The 20,466-nt window shown below is 47.0% G+C and overlaps 1 protein-coding gene across 3 annotated transcripts in view; it reads left to right on the top strand.

The window, feature by feature from the left end:
• The window catches only part of rbpjl (recombination signal binding protein for immunoglobulin kappa J region-like), a 75,086-nt gene that overhangs the window by 37,088 nt on the left and 17,532 nt on the right, over nt 1–20,466 (top strand). For all 3 annotated transcript variants that reach the window (XM_048550357.2, XM_048550358.2, XM_048550356.2), the window contains exons 3-6: nt 2,190–2,315; nt 3,439–3,509; nt 9,114–9,229; nt 20,016–20,190. In XM_048550357.2, coding sequence (XP_048406314.2) covers nt 2,190–2,315; nt 3,439–3,509; nt 9,114–9,229; nt 20,016–20,190 — 488 coding nt within the window. The remainder of the gene's footprint in view (nt 1–2,189; nt 2,316–3,438; nt 3,510–9,113; nt 9,230–20,015; nt 20,191–20,466) is intronic.

Genomic DNA, 20,466 nt, shown 5'->3' with positions numbered 1-20,466 from the left:
ACAATCTCAGAGTAGCGGGGTGCATGTTTTAGATGAAGGTGCAGAGGAATTTTTTTCTGAGAGTAGTGAATCTGTGGAATTCTTTACCGCAGAGAACTGTAAAGGTTGGGTCATTAAATATATTCAAGGCCAAGATGGACAGATTTTTAACTAGTAAGTGAATCAAGAGTTATGGGAATAAAACAGGAAAGCCGAATTGAGGATTATCAGGTCAGCTATGATCTTACTGAATGGCCGAGCAGACACAATGGGCTGAATGGCCTGCTTCTGTTCCTGTGTCTTATGATCTTACAAGCAGGCAAATTCTCCCTGGACTCCCTCAATCAATAGCGTAAAAACTTCTCACTAACATATTTCTGTGCACAAATTGGCTGATCATTTCTTACATTACAATTGTGAAGCATGTCATTTACCATGAAATGCATTGGGACATAGAAGGCAATATAAAAATGCAAGTCTTTTTCAAAGTTTATTAGGAGTAAGTTGCACCTTAAGCAGCAATGACAATGAACACAGCTTTCCCCAAAGTTGTCCACATCTAAGGAATAAATAAGAGGATAGTACATCACTATCTATTCCTGCTGCTGGTTTTCCTAGTTATTCCTAATCATCCTCAATTCTCATTGTCTGTCACAATCTCCGGTAAGTGAAAGAGCTGTGTGTGAATCAGGATCAGACTCCAGGCTAAAATGGAATCTTTGTCCCATTGTTGAAGAATCCATTAACACTGACTCAATTAATAAGCTTAGCAGCTTACAGCATTTATGAACGATGGTGAGTTACAGACAGCCTTGGAACCACTGTGTATGAAATAAATGGCATACTGTAAGTTAAGCAAAACAAACAGTTTTCCAAATCCAATGATCCATAAATCTCTCAACTGCCTGTTCGTAAGACCTTCATTTTAATTCTGCAGTGTACAGGCCTCGCAATCACAGTCCATATACAGTGAGTTCTTATAATCTGATCTGTGCTGTTGGAAACAGTTCCAATTGTAACTTCTAAACTTCTGAATACTTAAAAAGGAAAAACACATTTGCATGGATAAGGGGAAAGAGTAAGCGAGTGAAACTAATTGGACAGTTCTTTGGTTGAGCTGGCCCTGTCATAATGTGTTGTACTGTATCATGTATGGTATCATTCTATGATGATATGATAGTATTTTAACAAAATAATCAGTTTAGAATGGTTCAAGCTCGTAATTAGGAGGAAATAACTATATGGTCTTGTCCATTGATAGTACACTTGTTGAATTAATGTCAAGAATGGCGTCATACTCACGTTATCAAATGGATTGCTGTTACCAGGCTTGATCTTGCTTTCATCAAACTGACAGCCAGCGACACCCAACTGAGAACAGACAGATGGAGCTAGTCTCTTGGTACTGAAACACTTCTTTATTCTGAAAGATTTTCTTTACGAGAGCTCAGATGCATCTCTTGCCCTTTATTTCACAGCAATTCAAATAGCCCCAAGAGCAGTGAACGTTGCTGTCTCATGGGTAATTATTCTAATCCCTGGTTATATCAAAACAAACCACACATGACGGTTTAACCCTGGCTTTACATTGAGGTTACTCACAAAACTTTAAAAGAAATGGGTATGCACAAAAAAGTCAGGGCTGCCTTCTCTGACTATTTTCTAACTGCAAGGGTGAAGAAAGGTGGGGCGTGGGCAGTTACAATGAGACTCTGTTCCTTTTGCAGTGCGGGATTTTACAGTGCTGGCGGAGTTGGAGCACGCATCATAGTTAACTTTACAAAGATGACTGCATTGGAACTGCCGCCAATGACTGCCTCCTGGGCCCATTCTGCTCTGTGTCTGTACTCCATTTAACCCTGCTGTTTGATCCTTTTGGGACTTTGTTGGATGATTGCACTGTACAGTTGTTCATTTCCTCCTCTTGTTGTTAGAGAAAATGTTGGAACTAACCTTCAGAGAATGGTAGTGTTAACCCACAGTGGGTGAAAGAAAGGCTCTTCAAACGGTCTGGGGCTGCTGGGTGAATAGATCTCCTTCCTCCTTTCCTGCTTGATGTCTGATCTGCATTCAGCCAGCTTGTTGCAACATCCCCAAGGCTGGGGCTCCAGCAAAACAATGATTAGATATCACTGCCATTTGCAAATAGTGAGCACAGAGTTCTGTGGCATCAAACACCATCTTTAAAACATCACTCCGTCCCTCTGTAGGTCTGGCTCTGACCAGCCTGCTGTGACTCGTGACACTTTCCGCCAATATCTCCGACAACGCCCTGACCAGACGGTGCTGATCCTGCATGCGAAGGTTGCTCAGAAATCATATGGGAATGAAAAGAGGTAAGACAGCATGGCCTTAGACCTAAAACCATAGCCAATTATATGTGTATTATTTTAACTTTCTAGGGAAGCATTTCGTTTATGCTCTTACATCGCAGCTCCCTGAGACGCGCACTTTCTGTGTCTTCAATTCCACAGGTGAAGCCATCACTGCAATGGCTTACAGAATAATTTGTGAATGCCTAGTGGGATGAAATGATTGCTTGGGAAAGATCGAACAGGGTGGAGTTTAGAAGAATGAGGCGTAAACTTATTGAAACATTGAGGATTTTGCTGGGGAGAAGGGCAGGGCTTCATGGGGTTGACGCTGAAGCGATGTGCCCCTCTTGGGGTAATCTAGAATAAGGGACCGCAGATTAAAGATAATGAATCTCCCTCATTTGATATAGATGAGGAGGAATGTTTTTCTATTGCGAAAGGCTGTTGGTGTCTAAAATTCTCTATCCATAGAGAGCAGTGGAGGCTGAGTAATGCTAACGCCACTGGAGTAGTAAACCGGAACTCTGGGCTAATGTCCTGAGGACCCGGGCTCAAATCTCACCCTGATAGATGGTGAAAGTTGAATTTAACAGAAGCCTGGAATTAAAAAGCTAATCTGATGGTGACCAGTTGATTGTAAAATCACATCTGGTTCACAAACATCCTTCAGGAAAAGAATCCTGCCTGGATCATATGTGACTCTAGACCCACAACTATGTGTTTCAATATTCACTGCTCTCTGGGCAATTAGCGGTAGGTGGGTCGTAATTACTGATCCACCTCCTGTGAATGAATACTAAATTAGAAAAAAAATTATATGACAAAGAAGTCAAGTGTATGTTGGGCACAAAGAAACAGGTGGTGCAAAGTTGCTTTGCACTGTCCATGATCTGGTGGGGCAGGCTGGAAGGGTAAATTGGTTTAATCTTTCTCCTATCGCTTTTGGTTTGATGGGGATTTCCCTTAATCGCATATTAAAGAGAGACGTTCTTAGAGCTAATGTTGACAGGAAACAGAGCCTTCCTGTGGGAACTAGTGTGTGTGTGTGTGTGTGTGGGAGAAAAGTTTATGCAACTGATACCAGCAACCAACATCAATCCATTCATGTGACTAACAAAAGATTTTTCTTTGAAATCCCATTTAGGTTTTTCTGTCCACCACCATCTGTCTATCTAACTGGTCCAGGATGGAGACTCAAACATGAGCAACTGCAATGTAAGGCAGTCTTAACATTAGCTAGAGATTTACCTAGTAACTACTGTGTTTGGATAGGATCTGCTTCTCAATGTCTGCATGCAATGCTAGACTGACAGTCATGGAGCTACAGTAGCAAAGTGGTTATGTTACTGGACGCTATTGCAGTGGCCTGGATGCATGAACCAGAGACCTATTGCTAACATGGTAATAAAGCCTGGATTTATTGCCCAAACCTAACTGCACAGAAGGTGGCTAAGAGTCAGTCACATTGCAGATTTCCTCCCCTAAAGGACTGTAGTCAACCAAATGGGTTTTTAGTGGCAACCAATAAGGGTGCGGAGGCCAGCAGGCATGCTTTTGGGTTGGGAAGCCTCAGAGCCAAGGTCAACCTGTGTAATCATTAAGCTAGATTTTTTAATTCCAGATTTTCATTTAATTCCTTTTGTCAGGATGGGATTTGAAACCATGTCCCTAGAACATTACCTTGGGTCAGGATTACTCATCCAGTGAAACTACGAGAATGCCACCACCTTGGCCAAGGTACTCGGTCCTGTTGATGAATACACTGACCTTTCACTTTCAGATTGACAGGACATAAGTTTCTCAGTTGTTTGGCTGCAGTGGTTAGATGGGAGATGGGTTGGGACCAGCCTTAATCCTGTTGCAGGACAGCAAGGTCTCACTGTATAATGGTGTCCAAAATGTAGCACAACATTGGGTACTTCAAAACTGGATGTAAAGTGTGTCGAAATAGAACTGCTGCCTTGGTGCACTCTCCATTTGTACCCTGTTGCCAAGTCGGACTGCCTGGTTTGTCTCATTGCAGTTGGGTAACTTGGTCTTGGTTTGTTTGATGTCAACGCCTGCAGTGAGGTAAACATTTATAGAATTCCCAGTACCGTGATGGGCCATTCAGCCCAACAAGTCTGAGCTGATGTTTATGCATCATGTGAGTCTCCTCTGACTCTCTCTCAGTTAACTCTCTTTCACATGATCCTGTATTCCATTCTCCCGTGAGCAATAACCTACCTTCTCTCAGTGATATTCCCCTCAACTGTATCAATGTGATTGTCTGGGTAAAGAATTTTTTCCTGAATCCCTATCAATATTGGTGAACCACAAAAACAATTCACCCTCTTATCAATAGAGTAGAAACACAGCAGGCCACATTCTCTCTGAAACATTACATTTCCATATAGGGTAAATGGAAAGTCGCCATATTCCCAGCAGAGCATAGGGCTGCTTTCTCATTAGGAAGAGGGATGACTGATGGTGAGTTTAATCTGAGGGTTGCTGTGCCACAGGTGAGCGACAAGATTGAGAAGGTAGTACCTTCATGATGATGTCATGCAGTGTTGGAATCGAATCCACGCTGTTCGAGCCTCTCTGCATCGCTGACCAACCAACTAAGCTAGCCAACCCCTTTTGATGTAGGAACCTCTGTAGAAATATTATTGTGTTTAAACTTTTGTAAACAGCTATACTGAAAAGATCACCAGCTAAACATCTAGCACAGAATTTGAGCTTTCTGATCGTGCGGTAGAATAAGCTACCCTGACCTGTTTTCGACAATCCTGCTTTCTTTCCTTTCTGTCCGTACCATTGCGCCTCAGCCTGGAAACATGCGAATCAGCTCTGGCCAACTTATCGGTGATATCAGCAAAACTGGGATCTGATCCATGTATTCCTCTGCCCTCTGATCACTTTCCTGTTTATTGCTAATGTACAGAATTGCCAACCGAAGCATGAAATGCTCCTGAGTTATCAACTTGCAGCAAAGCTGTGTCCACATGATATTGTAAACCACCAGCGAAGCTCAACGTGCAGGCAACGGGATGGTTTAGAATGCTAATGGATTATGTTAGTCATAGAGATATGGTCATCAGCACAGAAGAGGCCCTTCGGCCCACTGACTATGCTCTTACCTATTTACACTTCCAATTTCCTGCTCTTGGCCCAAAGCCTTGAATGACATTTCCAGTGTTCATCCAATTACTTTTTAAAGGTTGTAAGGTTACCTACCTCACTGACCCTCCCAGGCAGAGCATTCAAGACCCCCACTACTCTTTGGGTGGAAAACATTTCCTCAAATCCTCTAAAGCTCCTGCTCTTCACCTTGAACTTGTTGATTTGGACTGTTCCTCTGTATGAATTGCTAGGTGTTCTATTTACCAAGGTTTTAAGCTAAGAATGAGATAAATCCTGATTTCAAATGGCCCTGTTTCAAACATAACAGTTGTTAGCTAACAGCAAGATAGCTAATCTTGCAATCAGAACTGGGTCCTGTGAGGATCTGTACCCAGAGACATCAAAGGGAGGGAAAGAATTTGGGACACCAGTATTCCCTTCATTGATGAGCAGTTTTAATCCTTTACTTTTGCTCATACTTACACTTTCTGGCCATTAATTTATCAGAGGCAGAATTAGGTCAAATATTAAATTAAAATGCTACAAACAAAACCCCAAAGAATTAAATTAATATCTTGCTTTGTAATCTCAAAAACATATGTCCCACATAGTGTTTGTTTGTATGCTAGTGTTACGTGAGTGATGGTGTGCTTAATCCCTGGACTGCTGAACGCGGAGATTTGTGTAGTTTCTGATGTGTGCCTTGGGATCCTTAAGGTCTATGCAGGCAACTGGACAGCTCTCTGTAAGAATATTGCTGTGGGGAATCCTAACTTTTGCAAAAATCATTAGAGTGAATTTTCTTTTTGACATGGAAAGGAATTTGATATTTCAGTGACAACCCTTAGTTATTGCTGTGTAGTGTTAGTTAGGTGATAGTGACATGCCCCTTTGTATTTCTCTCGCGGTATACTATAACCCAAAACTCACTCGATGTTGACATTTTAATCTCTCAAGCCAACACTCTCTGAGTGAAAACTGCGGTTCGTACAACCTTGTTTAATTTATTTATTTGCTATGGATTCATGCTGAGTTGGCTAGGATAGACATAGAATCCAAAATGAATCCAAAAGAAGGACCATCATCGGAAAAGGAGAGGGAGGAACGGCTGATGGGTAGTTGAAAATTATATGGGATCTGAATAACAGTCTGGGTGGTGTGATGGTAATCTGTGAGATTTCACTCAAGAAGTCCAAGTGGCTCTGGGATCATGCAATTGTGTGTTCTGTCCTGGACCTCTAGATAGCAGTTGCACCTCAGAAATTCACCTTCCAAACTAATGACCACTTCTATCTAGAAGGATAAGGGCAGCAGATACATGGGAACACCGCCATCAAGTTCCCCTTCAAGACACTCACTGTCCTGGCTAGGAAATATATTGCTGTCCCCTCATTGCCACCAAGTTAAAATCTTGGAACTCACTTCCCTAATGGCACTGTGGGTCTACCTACAGCATATGGACTGCAGAGGTTCAAGAAGGCAGCCCACCACCACCTTCTGAAGGGCAGCTAGGGACAGGCAATAAATGCTGGCCCATCCAGTGATGCCCTCCTACCACAAATGAATAAAACAAAATACTGACGGTAGAGGCTTCAATTTCTTTTCAATCGATGGTTGACCAGGGATTTTTCCCACTTTTACCACCTGCTACTCGCATGTGTTGGAAGGATATGCAACTTGATAGTCAACCTGTTTGACCACATTACACATCTACCTTCCTTAGCGAGTGAGTCCTGGTGTAGGTCTCAAATTCTTAGCTCAGAGGCAGGTGCACCAGCTGCTGCACCATCAGATTCCCTTCAACATTGTAGGTTCCCTCTTTAAATATTCATTCAAAAGGCTTCTCCCTGTTTCAGCCACTGCCCATTGCGATGTTCATTCAAAAATCCTTCAGGAGTGAAAATAGGAAACAATTTATTACCAAAGGTTAATGGAAGCCTGGAACTTTCTCAGAATATTTCCATGCAAAAGGCTGTAGATACTAAGGATCACTAAAACTGCTTTCAATAAGTTTAGAGAGATTTTTGATGGCTTAGGGCTATCAAGAAATGTGGATTTCAAGGCAGGGAACTGGAGCTGAGAAACAGATCAACTATGATGAGGTAAACAGAGGGAATGGTCTTGAGCGGTTGAATGGCCTCATCTTATTTACGGGACTAAAAACTGACAAGCAACCTGTCAACTCCATTGAAATATCAGAAATGCAAGTGGTGTCTTTTAGAGTTATCTTAAGTTCCAAAAAGTGTAAAAGCCAGACTAAATAATGTACAAGCTAGCAGTTAAACTCAAAGTTTTAAGAGGGTGGTGATAACTGTTGTTACAGTGAAGTTGGTTTTGGATAGTTAAGCTATAGCAATAAACATTTTTCCAATGTGACATCTATACTGGTGCAAGTGTCATCTGTTTTAAGAACTTGATTTTAGCTCCAACTTGTTTCAGCGTGTGTTCGGATATTGATGAATGTATTAGAAGCGTTCACAAAACTTTCTGGATAAAATCAAGAAAGTTGATATCCTGCTAGATTCTGTCTAGAGTCAGGCTCTCCTTTATGATGTCAGGTTATTTTCTGGTGAAGAGTAACTGCATTTTACTCAACAATTGTTGAGTGTCATTCACAGTCTTGCTGTTTAATTTACACAAGGGTGGGTGTGAAGAGAGTAACACTTGCCATGTTTACAATCTCACCTTGAAAATATGGAAATAAAAAATAAATTAGTCCCCATGGTCTAGTGTATTTGATATTGAGTGATCATAGTGATGAAAAATGGTTGAAACAGACAGGAGCCTTGTGAAGAAATATTTAATGAAGGATTCTATGCTGTTGTGGCACAGTGGGTAGTGTCCCAGCCTCTGGCCTGAAAGTTCTGGGTTCAAGATCCACCCCAGAACCTGATGCTTGAGGAAGGTAGCTAGACAAGTTGAATACCAACTTGTAAATCCTTCTAGCAGAAACCAACGGTAGGTGGTAGGTGTGGGAAAGATTCTTGGTCAGCCATGGGATGGAAAGAACATTAGAACTATTTGTGGCTTCAGACTACAACATGTAAATGAGTGTTTCAGCATCAAGCTGGACTACCCTGAATGAGCTCTAACACACCATCACTGTCACCTAGATTGTTAGTTAGACCCAAATCAACAGTTTCACCCTCAAACAGTGCTGCTCAACCCGGAGTAAAAACCTCGGTCTCCCCTGATGGCTAAAATGTTACTTGCTCAGCAATGTGTCCCATTGGATTCCCCACTTTCTCTATCTTCACCCCCACAGCCCACTTTTGTAACTTAACAATTGAAAGCGGCTGTGGAAGTGATTTTCAAACCAACTTTTGGCAACTTCCCAAGTAAATTGAAGTGAAGGTGGACCCTGAAGATTGAGCATCCTTTGACCAGTGGCTATTTGTCAAATCTGCTGGTTCTTTGGTCAGCATCCTCAACTTGTGGTCCCTTGTGCTGCCAAGGTGCCTTGCCATGACCTTGCCATAATTGTGGATGAAGTTAATGGTTGACCACCTGGATTATCGCCTCAAACCAAGTTGCGTTGGGAAGATGGCAGATGTTCTAGAAATCTCTGGGGCCAACAGCACCACATTTGGTGCGTCACAGTTGCTTCAGTGCGTGTGTGTGCATTGGGGGGTGTGGTGGGTAAGGTTTTGTCTGGACTATCACGTCCTGGCTGAGGTGGCCACAACAATTTACCAAAATCAATATTTGTTTCAGTGTGTGGTCTCAATGAATCCAGCTGTAGACCCTGTGGGTACATGGGGTTGGATGGCATTACCAACAGTCAAGAAGCTGCACTGAAGATAAACTTTGAAGAACAACCGGATTCCAAGGTACGAATGGAATTTTTAGCGGTTGCATTTTAAAATCATCAGCCTTCAATCCCGTTAGGATGTGCTTTTTCCCCGTAGATTGTAGTGCACGGAAAAAGGCTTACAGTATGGGAACAGACCATTCAGCCCATCAAGTCCACATCAGCCCTCCAAAGAGCACCCCACCCAGACCCAGCATCTATCCTATCCCTATAACCCTGCAATTCTTATAGCTAATCCACCTAGCCAGCACATCCCTGGATACCACAGGCCATTTAGCATGGCCAATCCACCTAACCTGCACATCTTTGGACATTGGGAAGAAACCAGAGCAAACCCATGCAGACACGTGGAGAACATGCAAACTCCACACACAGCCTGAGGGTGGAATTGAGCCCGGTTCCCTGGCACTGTGAGGCAGCAGTGCTAACCACTGAGCCACCATGCTGACTTCAGGGTGTACTGCAGTTTGTGCTCCTCTCCAGCCTCCTGCCATCTCTCTTCACCTAAATCTATAATTGTATCCTCCATTCCTTTCTTCTTCCTCGTATACTTCCAAACAACAAATGGCATTCTATGTAGCATCGTTACCACAGTGAAATGCCCCAAGATGCTTCAGAGGCATGTTACTCTGACGCACATGAAGAAATATTTGTGCAGATGACCAAAAGAAGGGCCAAGGACATAGGCTTTAAAGGAAAAGAAAGAGATGTGGAGAAGTTTACCCAGGGCTGTACAGGGAAAGAGATGTTGGAGCAGTTCCATAGTTTGGTAGCCCAGCTATCTGATAGCACACCCATGGAGAGATGGGGAATTCCAGAGATAGATAAGGAACTGGGTTAGAGGAGTGTAGGGATTCCAGATATTGTGGGGCTGGAAGAGATACAGAGATAAGGAGGGAGCACAACCCAGGAACAACTGAAAACCAAGATGAGCAAGTTTACTGTAGATTTTTCCAATGAAAACGCAGCAGTGCTAAAGATAAATATATTTAATCCGGATCCTACACTACAAGCCATTAGCGAGTTTTGAGAAGATTTGTAGCTCAGGTTGAGGTTCTGGATGTGAGTTTGCTCGCTGAGCTGGAAGGTTAGTTTTCAGACGTTGCGTCACTTTTTATTTGAAAAAATATACTTTATTCATAAGATGTACAAAAAATAAAACATATTTATACACCTACCTAGTCATGCAAGCCGCTCCAGGTTACCCAGCGGGTACATACACCAACTAAAGGCAAAAACAAAACAAAGAAGAAAAAAAAACAAAGCAAAGAAAATACCCCGGCAGTCGTCACCCCGCACAGTCCCCGTTGGCCCCCAGTTACTAGATAGGGCCCTTTTTTCTATTGTGGATGGGGGGGTTTCATACCATGGTCTTTCCCCACCGCGCCTTGGCGGCGGCTGCCCCAAGCTTTAGCGCGTCCCTCAGCACGTAGTCCTGGACCTTGGTGTGCGCCAGTCTGCAACACTCGGTCGGGGTCAGTTCTTTCAACTGGCAGATCAGCAAGTTGCGGGCAGACCAAAGAGCATCTTTCACCACATTGATGGTCCTCCAGGCGCAGTTGATGTTGGTCTCGGTGTGTGTCCCGGGAAACAGCCCGTAGAGCACGGAGTCCCGGGTCACGGAGCTGCTCGGGACGAACCTCGACAAGTACCACTGCATCCCCCTCCAGACCTCCTGCGCATAGGCACACTCCAGAAGGAGGTGATCGACAGTCTCATCCCCCCCGCAGCCACCTCGAGGGCAGCGTGCAGTGGCGCAGAGATTCCGGGCATGCATAAAGGATCTCACTGGCAGAGCCCCTCTCACTGCCAGCCAAGCAATGTCCTTGTGCTTGTTTGAAAGTTCTGGCGATGAGGCATTCTGCCAAACGACTTTGGCAGTCTGCGTGGGGAACCACACGACGGGATCCACCCTCTTCTTTTCCCGAAGGGTCCCGAGGATACTACGTGCTGACCACTGCCTGACGGCCTTGTGGTCAAAGGTGTTTCCTTTCAAAAATTTCTCCACGAAGGACAGGTGGTACGGAACGGTCCAACTACTCGGAGCGTTCTGCGGCAACGAGGCCAGGCCCATCCTTCGCAACACCGGGGACAGGTAGAACCTCAGTAAGTAGTGACACTTGGTGTTTGCGTACTGAGGATCTACGCACAGCTTGATGCAGCCGCACACAAAGGTAGCCGTCAGGGCGAGGGTGGCGTTCGGTACTCCCTTTCCCCCATTTTCCAGGTCTTTGTACATGGTGTCTCTGCGGACCCGGTCCATCCTCGACCCCCAAATGAAGTGGAAGATGGCCCGGGTGACCTCAGCGGCGCAGGTCCGGGGAATAGGCCAGGCCTGCGCCACATACAACAGTACCGAAAGCCCCTCGCACCTGACAACCAGGTTCTTACCCGCGATGGAGAGGGACCGGAGCGTCCACCTGCCCAGCTTCTGCTTAAATTTGGCGATACGCTCCTCCCAAGTCTTAGTGCATGCCCCAGCTCCACCAAACCAAACACCCAGCACCTTCAGGTAGTCTGTCTTGACGGTGAAAGGGATGAAGGAGCGGTCGTCCCAGTTCCCGAAGAACATGACCTCGCTCTTACCCCTATTGACTTTGGCACCCGAGGCCAGTTCAAACTGGCCGCAGATGTCCAATAGTCTACTCACTGACCGACGATCGGTGCAGAAGACGGCGACATCGCCCATGTACAGGGAGGTCTTGCCCTGAAGGCCTCCGCTGCCTGGGATAGTCACGCCCTTCAGGCTCACGTCCTTCCTGATGGAGGCGGCGAAGGGCTCCAAACAGCACATGAACAAGGCAGGAGAGAGTGGGCAGCCCTGCCTGACTCCAGATCTGACGGGAAAACTGTCTGATTCTCACCCGTTGATCGAGACTGAGCTAACGATGTTGGCGTAGAGCAGCCGGATCCAATTGCGGATGCCCTCCCAGAACCCCAATTTGGAGAGGACGTCCCTCATGTAAGCATGAGAGACCCTGTCGAAGGCCTTCTCCTGGTCCAGGCTGACGAGGCAGGTGTCCACCCGCCTGTCCTGTATGTAGGCGATCGTATCCCTGATGAGCGCGAGGCTCTCAGCGATCTTCCTGCCCGGCACAGCACAGGTTTGGTCAGGGTGAATCACTGACTCCAGGACAGACCTGACCTGGTTGGCTATGACCTTGGCCAGGATTTTGTAGTCCACGTTCAAAAGTGAAATGGGATGCCAATTCTTAAATTTCTTCCCTCTCCCCCTTCCTCTTGTAAATGAGGGTGATGATGCCCTTCCTCATGGACTTGCACATTTCCCCTGCCCGAAGCGCACTATCGTACACCTCCAGCAGGTCCTGGCCGACCAGGCCCCACAGAGCAGAATACAGCTCGACCGGTAAGCCGTCGCTTCCGGGAGTCCTATTCCTCTGCAAGGACTTGAGGGCTCTGGCCAGCTCGTCCAGGGATATCGGCCGGTCCAGCCACTTCCTCGTGCCGTCGTCTAAGACCTCCGTGATAGATGACGGGAACGACTCGGAGGCCGTGCTGTCCGTGGGCTTCGTGTCGTACAGTCCGGCATAGAAGGATCTGCTGATCCTCATAATGTCGGGCCGCGACGACGTCACCGAGCCGTCGTCCTCCTTCAGCCGGCTAAGCACAGAGCTCTCTTTGTGCACCTTCTGAAAGAAGAAACGCGAGCACGTCTCGTCCTGCTCCACGGAGTGGACCCTGGACTGGAAGATTATCCTGGAGGCCTCCGCGGCGAAGAGCGAGGCTTGCTGGCCCCTCACCTCGCGGAGGTCCTCCGTGACATCGACCCCCATCAACTGCAGAAGGAGCTGGTTCTGCACCCTTTTCTGGAGTCGCGACAGCTTTCCCCGCCTCTCTCTTGCCTTCTGAACACCCTTGAGGACAAAGAACCTCTTGATGTTCTCCTTCACCGTCTCCTACCAGTCGCCTGGAGACTCGAAGAGGGGTTTCACGGTTCTCCAACCGGCGTACTCCCTCTTAAGCTCCTCGACGTTCTCTGGGGTCAACAGAGTCGTGTTGAGCTTCCACGTCCCCTTGCCGGCCGGCTGGTCGTTCTGTAAGTGACAGTCGGCCAACAGGAGGCAGTGGTCAGAGAAGAACACCGGCTCGACACCGGTGGACCTGACCGAGAACGTCCGTGACACAAACAGGAAGTCTATCCTTGAGCGGATAGACCCGTCTGGCCGCGACCAGGTGTACCTCTGCTGCGCTCCGTCTGCAGGGGTGCTGAAGACGTCGAGCAGCTTGGCGTCCTTCACCGTGCCCGTCAGGAATCTGGGCGTGACGTCCAGTTGAATCCCCTCCACCCACTGTCCCCACGCTGGATCTTCCATCTGCATCAATGATGCAGTTGAAGTCTCCGCCTAGGATGACCGGCCTGGACGTAGCCAGCAGGGGTGGAAGCCGCTGCAGGACGGCCAACTGCTCACTCCGTACCGCTGGGGCGTACACGTTGATCAGCCTCAGGGGAGCGTTCCTGTAGGTGATGTCAGCCACTAGGAGGCGACCCCCCCCCCCACCTCCTGAACTTGAGAGATGGTGAAGTTGCGCCCCCGCAGCAGAATAGCCAGGCCCGAGGAGCGACAGTCGTTACCCCCCGACCAGATCGAAGGCCCACAGGTCCAGGCGCCTGACCATTTCCCGTACCTGACGGGGTGCAGTATCCCGCACTCCTGCAGAAACAGGAGGTCCGCCTTGATGGTGGTCAGGTAGGCCAACGTGGACACACATCTCGCGCTTGACTTGACACTGCGCACATTAATGTTCGCAATTCGTACCCCCATTGTGGGCAGTGACCGCAGTACCCTCCCCAAGTCCAAGGTCCAGCCCCTCCATCTGTCCCTTCATGCCCATTGCCCGGGCTAACTGCTGGACGCTCTCCGGGCTCAGGAAACCGTCCGTGCTGCCTTCCGGGTGGCATCCCCCCGTCAGGGGTATGGAGGCAGGAGGGTCCGGCCCCGGGTCAGGCTGGGGACGCGCTGTTTCCTCCTTCCCGCCTGGAAGTCCCGGGGGGCCCTCCAGTGCTCCAGCGGCACTTGACTGGGTGTCGGAGTGAGCCTCAGGACGCCTCCCGTCACCTGGAAGCGGGGTGCTGCTTTCCTTCCCCCTCGAGACCTTTAACTTCTGCTTCGGGTGGGCCCTCTCCGAATCCTCCTCGTCAGAGGAGCTCTTATAGCCCCCCTGTAGCTGCCTCTTCCCGCCTGATGGTTGCGGTTCCTGGGCCCATCGACGCACCTTCCTCCTGGCTTTCCGGACTGTTGTCCACTCCCCTAGGTCGCCTGTCGCCGCCTCCATTGGCTCCGGGTTGTCGGGGGGGAGCGGAGCCTGCAGGGGTGCTTTGCTGGCTTCGGGCCCATCCTGCAGGGCTGGGCCCTCCTGCACGGCCTGGCCCTCCTGCACATTAGTGGGGTCCTTGCTGGGCCCTGGTGCCTTCCTCTCCTCCGGGGGGGGGCTGGCCCCGCATTTCCCCTGCCGGCGACCTGGGCGTAGGTGGTACCCCGCCGCAGGCATGCCCTATAGAAGTGGCCCGCTTCCCCGCAAAGGTTGCAGCTTCTCTCTCGTGGGCAATCCTTTGCAAGGTGTCCCTCCTCCCTGCAGATGGTGGCTTTGCAGTCGGCCGCCACGTGACCTGACCTACCACAGGCATAGCAGACTTTAGGTTGCCCTGCATAGGTCAGGTAGTCCCTGCTCCCGCCGATCGCGAAGCTGGACGGTGGGTGTGTGACATTCCCGTCTGCGCCCATCCTCAGCGTCACCTTGACCTGCCTCTTACTCGTCCAGATGCCAAAGGGGTCCACGATGTCAGTTAGGTCCCCTTCCACCTTCACGTACCTTCCAAGGAAGGTCAGGACATCAACTGCTGGCACATGCGGGTTGTACATGTGTACAGTCACCATACGGCTCCTCTGTGCTGGCATCACAAACAGTGGGACAGCGGTCAATACAGAGAGGGGGACCTCACCTCCTTTCTCCTTGAAAACCTCCAGGAAGCGCTCGCAAAGCTTGGCACTCCGGAAGGTCACGTCGTAAAAACCTCCTCCAGGGAAATCCTGCAGGCAGTAAACGTCCGCAGCAGCAAACCCACAACAGTCCAACAGGACCCTCTTCATGAAGAAGGTGCGGTCCACAGGTGCACCTTCATCCACCTTCTTTACAGAAACACGGATGGTGTTCAGGACCCCCTGACCTGGGGCACGAGCACTTGCCGCAGCCATCGTTGCAGGTTGGCGGCTCCCCTGAACCAGCGTTAGGCCGAAGCCAGCATTAAGATCCACTGGTTGCAAGGGTGCACAGCCAACCCGACATCCTCCTTTCACCTCCAAGACAGCACTCCCCTCCTCTCGGTCCACAAGAGAGTGGGTCTTTATTGTGTTCGAGATGTAAGCTGGTTCACTGAGCTGTAAGGTTTGTTCCCAGATGTTTTGTCACCATTCTAGGTAACATCATCAGTGAGCCTCCAACAAAGCCCTGGTGTTATGTCCCACTTTCTATTTATCTGGTTAGGTTTCCTTGGGTTTGTGATGTCATTTCCTGTGTTGGTGCTGTCATTTCCTGTTCTTTTTCTCAGGGGATGGTAGATTGAATTGGAGCCAATGTGTTTGTTGATGGAGTTCCACTACAAGCCCTTCTTTAAAGAAAAAAAAATTAAGTACCATATTAAAGAGTCAAACTGTTCATATAGTATAAAAGTGACGTGAATGTGTTAATCGGCCTTTTATAAATACACACATCATTAACAACTACCACTTGGTGATTTGAAGCAGATCACTTTTTAGAAATGTGAGACAAACACAAAAAGGGAAGGAAGTGCTCAGCCAGTCTGGCAACGGTGGTGGAGATGGATCAGGCTGATGAAGTTTCATAGAACATAGAACAGTACAGCACAGAACAGGCCCTTCAGCCCACAATGTTGTGCCGACCATTGATCCTCATGTATGCACCCTCAAATTTCTGTGACCATATACATGTCCAGCAGTCTCTTAAATGTCTCCAATGACCTTGCTTCCACAACTGCTGCTGGCAACGCATTCCATGCTCTCACAACTCTCTGCGTAAAGAACCTGCCTCTGACATCCCCTCTATACTTTCCACCAACCAGCTTAAAACTATGACCCCTCGTGCTAGCCATTTCTGCCCTGGGAAATAGTCTCTGGCTATCAACTCTATCTATGCCTCTCATTATCTTGTATACCTCAATTAGGTCCCCTCTCCTCCTCCTTTTCTCCAATGAAAAAAGTCCGAGCTCAGTCAACCTCTCTTCTTAAGATAAGCCCTCCAGTCCAGGCAGCATCCTGGTAAACTTCCTCTGAACCCTCTCCAAAGCATCCACATCTTTCCTATAATAGGGCGCCCAGAACTGGACGCAGTATTCCAAGTGCAGTCTAACCAAAGTTTTATAGAGTTGCAACAAGATCTCACGACTCTTAAACTCCTTCCCCCTGTTAATGAAAGCCAAAACACCATATGCTTTCTTAACAACCCTGTCCACTTGGGTGGCCATTTTAAGGGATCTATGTATCTGCACACCAAGGTCCCTCTGTTCCTCCACACTGCCAAGAATCCTATCCTTAATCCTGTACTCAGCTTTCAAATTCGACCTTCCAAAATGCATCACCTCTCATTTATCCAGGTTGAACTCCATCTGCCACCTCTCAGCCCATCTCTGCATCCTGTCAATGTCCTGCTGCAGCCTACAACAGCCCTCTATACTGTCAACGACACCTCCAACCTTTGTGTCGTCTGCAAACTTGCTGACCCATCCTTCAATCCCCTCGTCCAAGTCATTAATAAAAATTACAAACAGTAGAGGCCCAAGGACAGAGCCCTGTGGAACACCACTCACCACTGACTTCCAGGCAGAATATTTTCCTTCTACTACCACTCGCTGTCTTCTGTTGGCCAGCCAATTCTGTATCCAGACAGCTAAGTTCCCTTGTATCCCATTCCTCCTGACCTTCTGAATGAGCCTACCATGGGGAACCTTATCAAGTGCCTTGCTGAAGTCCATATACACCACATCCACAGCTCGACCCTCATCAACTTTTCTAGTCACATCCTCAAAGAACTTGATAAGGTTTGTGAGGCATGACCTCCTTCGTTCTTGTTTTGGGTTTTCAGCATCCACAATATTTTGCTTTGTTTTGTATCAGTTGTCAGTGTGGAGATGCCAGGAGCTCAGTGGTGAATGTTTCATTGTTGGGTTTTGATCATTCAAGACACAAGACGGTGGTGGGAATTAAGTGGGTATTGTAACTCCTTGGGTACTCTCAGCCTGGCCACCAGATGGCATCCTACTGGAGAGGCCAAACACCTAACCTCCAAAAGGAATCCATGATTCCCTTGAGTCGCAGCACGCTTTTGGTGTTACTGTCACAAGGGAGATAGATCACCGAGGCACTGGTCAATCTGAATAAAAGTGGCATCAGAGAGTCCACAATGGAGGCATAAAGTGGGGAAGAAATGGAGACTCAAAACAACAATTCCAACCAATACCATGAAGGTTCCTAGTGATTATTTTCTGCATTGAATTTACTTCCTATATCACAAAATGATGCAGCACCGAAGGCCCACTGTGTTTAAATGAGCTGTGCAATTCGTCTCTTTACCCTCACAGCCCTGTCATTGTTTCTCCCCTGCCGTTTCACATTCCCTTTTCAGTATCAGGCTGCTTCCCCCATGCCCCCAACCCTTTCACACAGCCCATTCCAGATGACAATAACTTCTTTTTTCATTCAATTATTTCCGAACCGGCCTCTCTAGGTGTATTGTGATACACTTCTGGAACAAAGAGGACCAGGCTCAGAGGTAGTGAAACTACCAGCACACCACAAGAGCCCCAGATCACATCAATCACTGACAAAAATAAAGTCCCCTCCCTTGCCGACTGGCTCCTTGGCCAATCAGACTGAACTTGTGTTGCCTGTGGATACGATTCCTCCGTATTTCCCTTCATTATTATAAATGTCTTTATCAAGTCTTCTCTAAACCATACTGTTGTAAGATGAGTATTCGGAGATTCCCTCCTCATTCCTGATACCATCCTGGTCAATCTACTCTGCAACTTCTCAACAGGTTATGATCCTACCGAAATTCTAATACCCAGAATCAGACACGGCTCTTAAAATTGTGGCTTAACATTGCTCATCATACTGTTCTCTCTGTTGTATTCTAATCCTTAATCAATAAAGCAGTCTATTCATGATGGCACATGGACTACATGGTTCAAAAAGACACTCACCACCACTGTCTCAAGGGCAACCAGGGATGGCCTGGCTATCAATACCTACATCCCGCCAGTGAATGAAAAAACTCCTCAAAGAATTCTGAACTGAAAATTATGACTGAACCAGAGCATTCCACGTCACAACAACTCATTGCAATAGAAAAATCTTCACCTCTCCTTTCTGCTGTCTGGTTACCAATTTTCTTGCCATTAAAAACAATTCCTCCTTCATTACTGTGTCAAATTCCTTCACATTTCTGAATGCCTCACTGAACTCCCATCTCAACCTTCTCCGCTCAAGCTACTTTTCGTTCTCTCTATATAATTGAAGCTCCTCATGCCTTGTACAATTCTGGCAAATCCTCTCTGCACCCTTTCCAAGAGTTTCCTAGATTTGCCTGCGGTACACCAGCTGAGACCCAATAGATATTTACTGTTTTAAGGATTTAGTGGTGCCTCCTCACTTTCTACAATTCTGTTCCTGCTATTTGTTTTTTAAACTGTTTATAAACCTGTCCTGTCTCCTTCAAAGATTGTTGTCTCCAGATTGTTTTGTTTTTTAATCCTGTACACTTCCCGCTGCCTCGGGAAAGCGGCCAACATAATCAAAGACCCCTCCCAACCGAGTTATACTTTCTTCCACCCCTTTCCATCGGGTAGTAGATACAGAAATTTGAAAACATGTACCAATAGATTCGAGACAGCTTCTTCCCTGCCATTATCAGACTTAGAGTCATCGAGTTATACAGCATAGAAACAGACCTTTTGGTCCAACTCAACCGTTTCGACCAGACATCCCAAATTAATCTAGCCCCGTTTGCCAGCATTCGGCCCACAACCTTTCAAACCCTTCCTATTCATGTACCCATCCAGGTGCCTTCTAAATGTTGTAATTGTATCAGCCTCCACCACTTCTGGCAGCTCATTCGCCTATATGCACCATCCTCTGTGTGAAAATGTTGTCCCTTTGGCCACTTTTATATCTTTCCCCTCTCACTTTAAACCTATACCCTACCCTGGGAATAAAAGACTTTGCCTGTTGAACCTATCCTTGCCCCTCATGATTTTATAAACCTTTATAAGGTCACCCCTCAGCCTCTAATGCTCCAGTGAAAGTTGCCCCAGCCTATTCAGCCTCTCCATACAGCTCAGATCCTCCAAACCCAGCTACATCCTTGTAAATCTTCTCTACACCCTTTCGGGGTTATGGACGGATCGCTCACATATTCGAGTTGACCTTAGAGATAGTAAGAACTGCTGATGCTGGAGTCTGAGATAACACAGCGTGGAGCTGGAGAAACACAGGATGCCAGGCAGCATCAGAGGTGCAGGAAAGTTCATGTTTCGGGTCAGGACCCTTCTTCAGAAATGTTCTTGTTTGCACCTCCTCTGTAGCTGTAATATATTATGCACTCTCTTCTATTTTCCTGATGTATTTCTGTAAGGTATGATTTTGTCTGGTTAGCACACAAAACAATACTTTTCACTGTATCTCAGTACATGTGGCATTAATAAATCAAATCAAATCAAATCAAATCTTTAAAATTGTATGTTTCATTTTGTGGATTTTGATTTCCTACAGAAATTCGGCTGTGCTAAAGCACTGTACATATCTGATGCTGACAAACGCAAACACTTTCGGATTGTTTTAAGTCTCTTCCTCGGGACTGGCCAAGAGGTTGGCACCTTCTACAGTAAATTCATTAAAGTTATTTCAAAGCCATCCCAGAAGAAGCACTCCATTAAGAATGCAGACTGTAAGTATCACTGGGTGGGTGGCCAGTTAGAAAGTGAAATTAAAACAGAAAAGTACTGGAGAAACTCAGAATTTTAAATGGCATTTGGATAAGTAAATGAATGGCAAATTTCCTTTGGGAACGTGGTCAACATGGACTAATTGGACCGAAGGTTCCATGCTGTACGAGTCTGTGATTCTGAGATTTGGCAGCACCCGTGGAGAGAGAAACAGAGTTAATGTTTTGAGTCCAGTGTGACTGTGTTCTTCAGAGCAGCAGGGTGGGAATTGGAAAGTT

This window comes from Stegostoma tigrinum, chromosome 19, assembly GCF_030684315.1.
Source record: "Stegostoma tigrinum isolate sSteTig4 chromosome 19, sSteTig4.hap1, whole genome shotgun sequence".
Classification (NCBI taxonomy): domain Eukaryota; kingdom Metazoa; phylum Chordata; class Chondrichthyes; order Orectolobiformes; family Stegostomatidae; genus Stegostoma; species Stegostoma tigrinum.
Note: the sequence above shows the minus strand (reverse complement) of the source record. Positions and strands in the feature narration are given on the sequence as shown.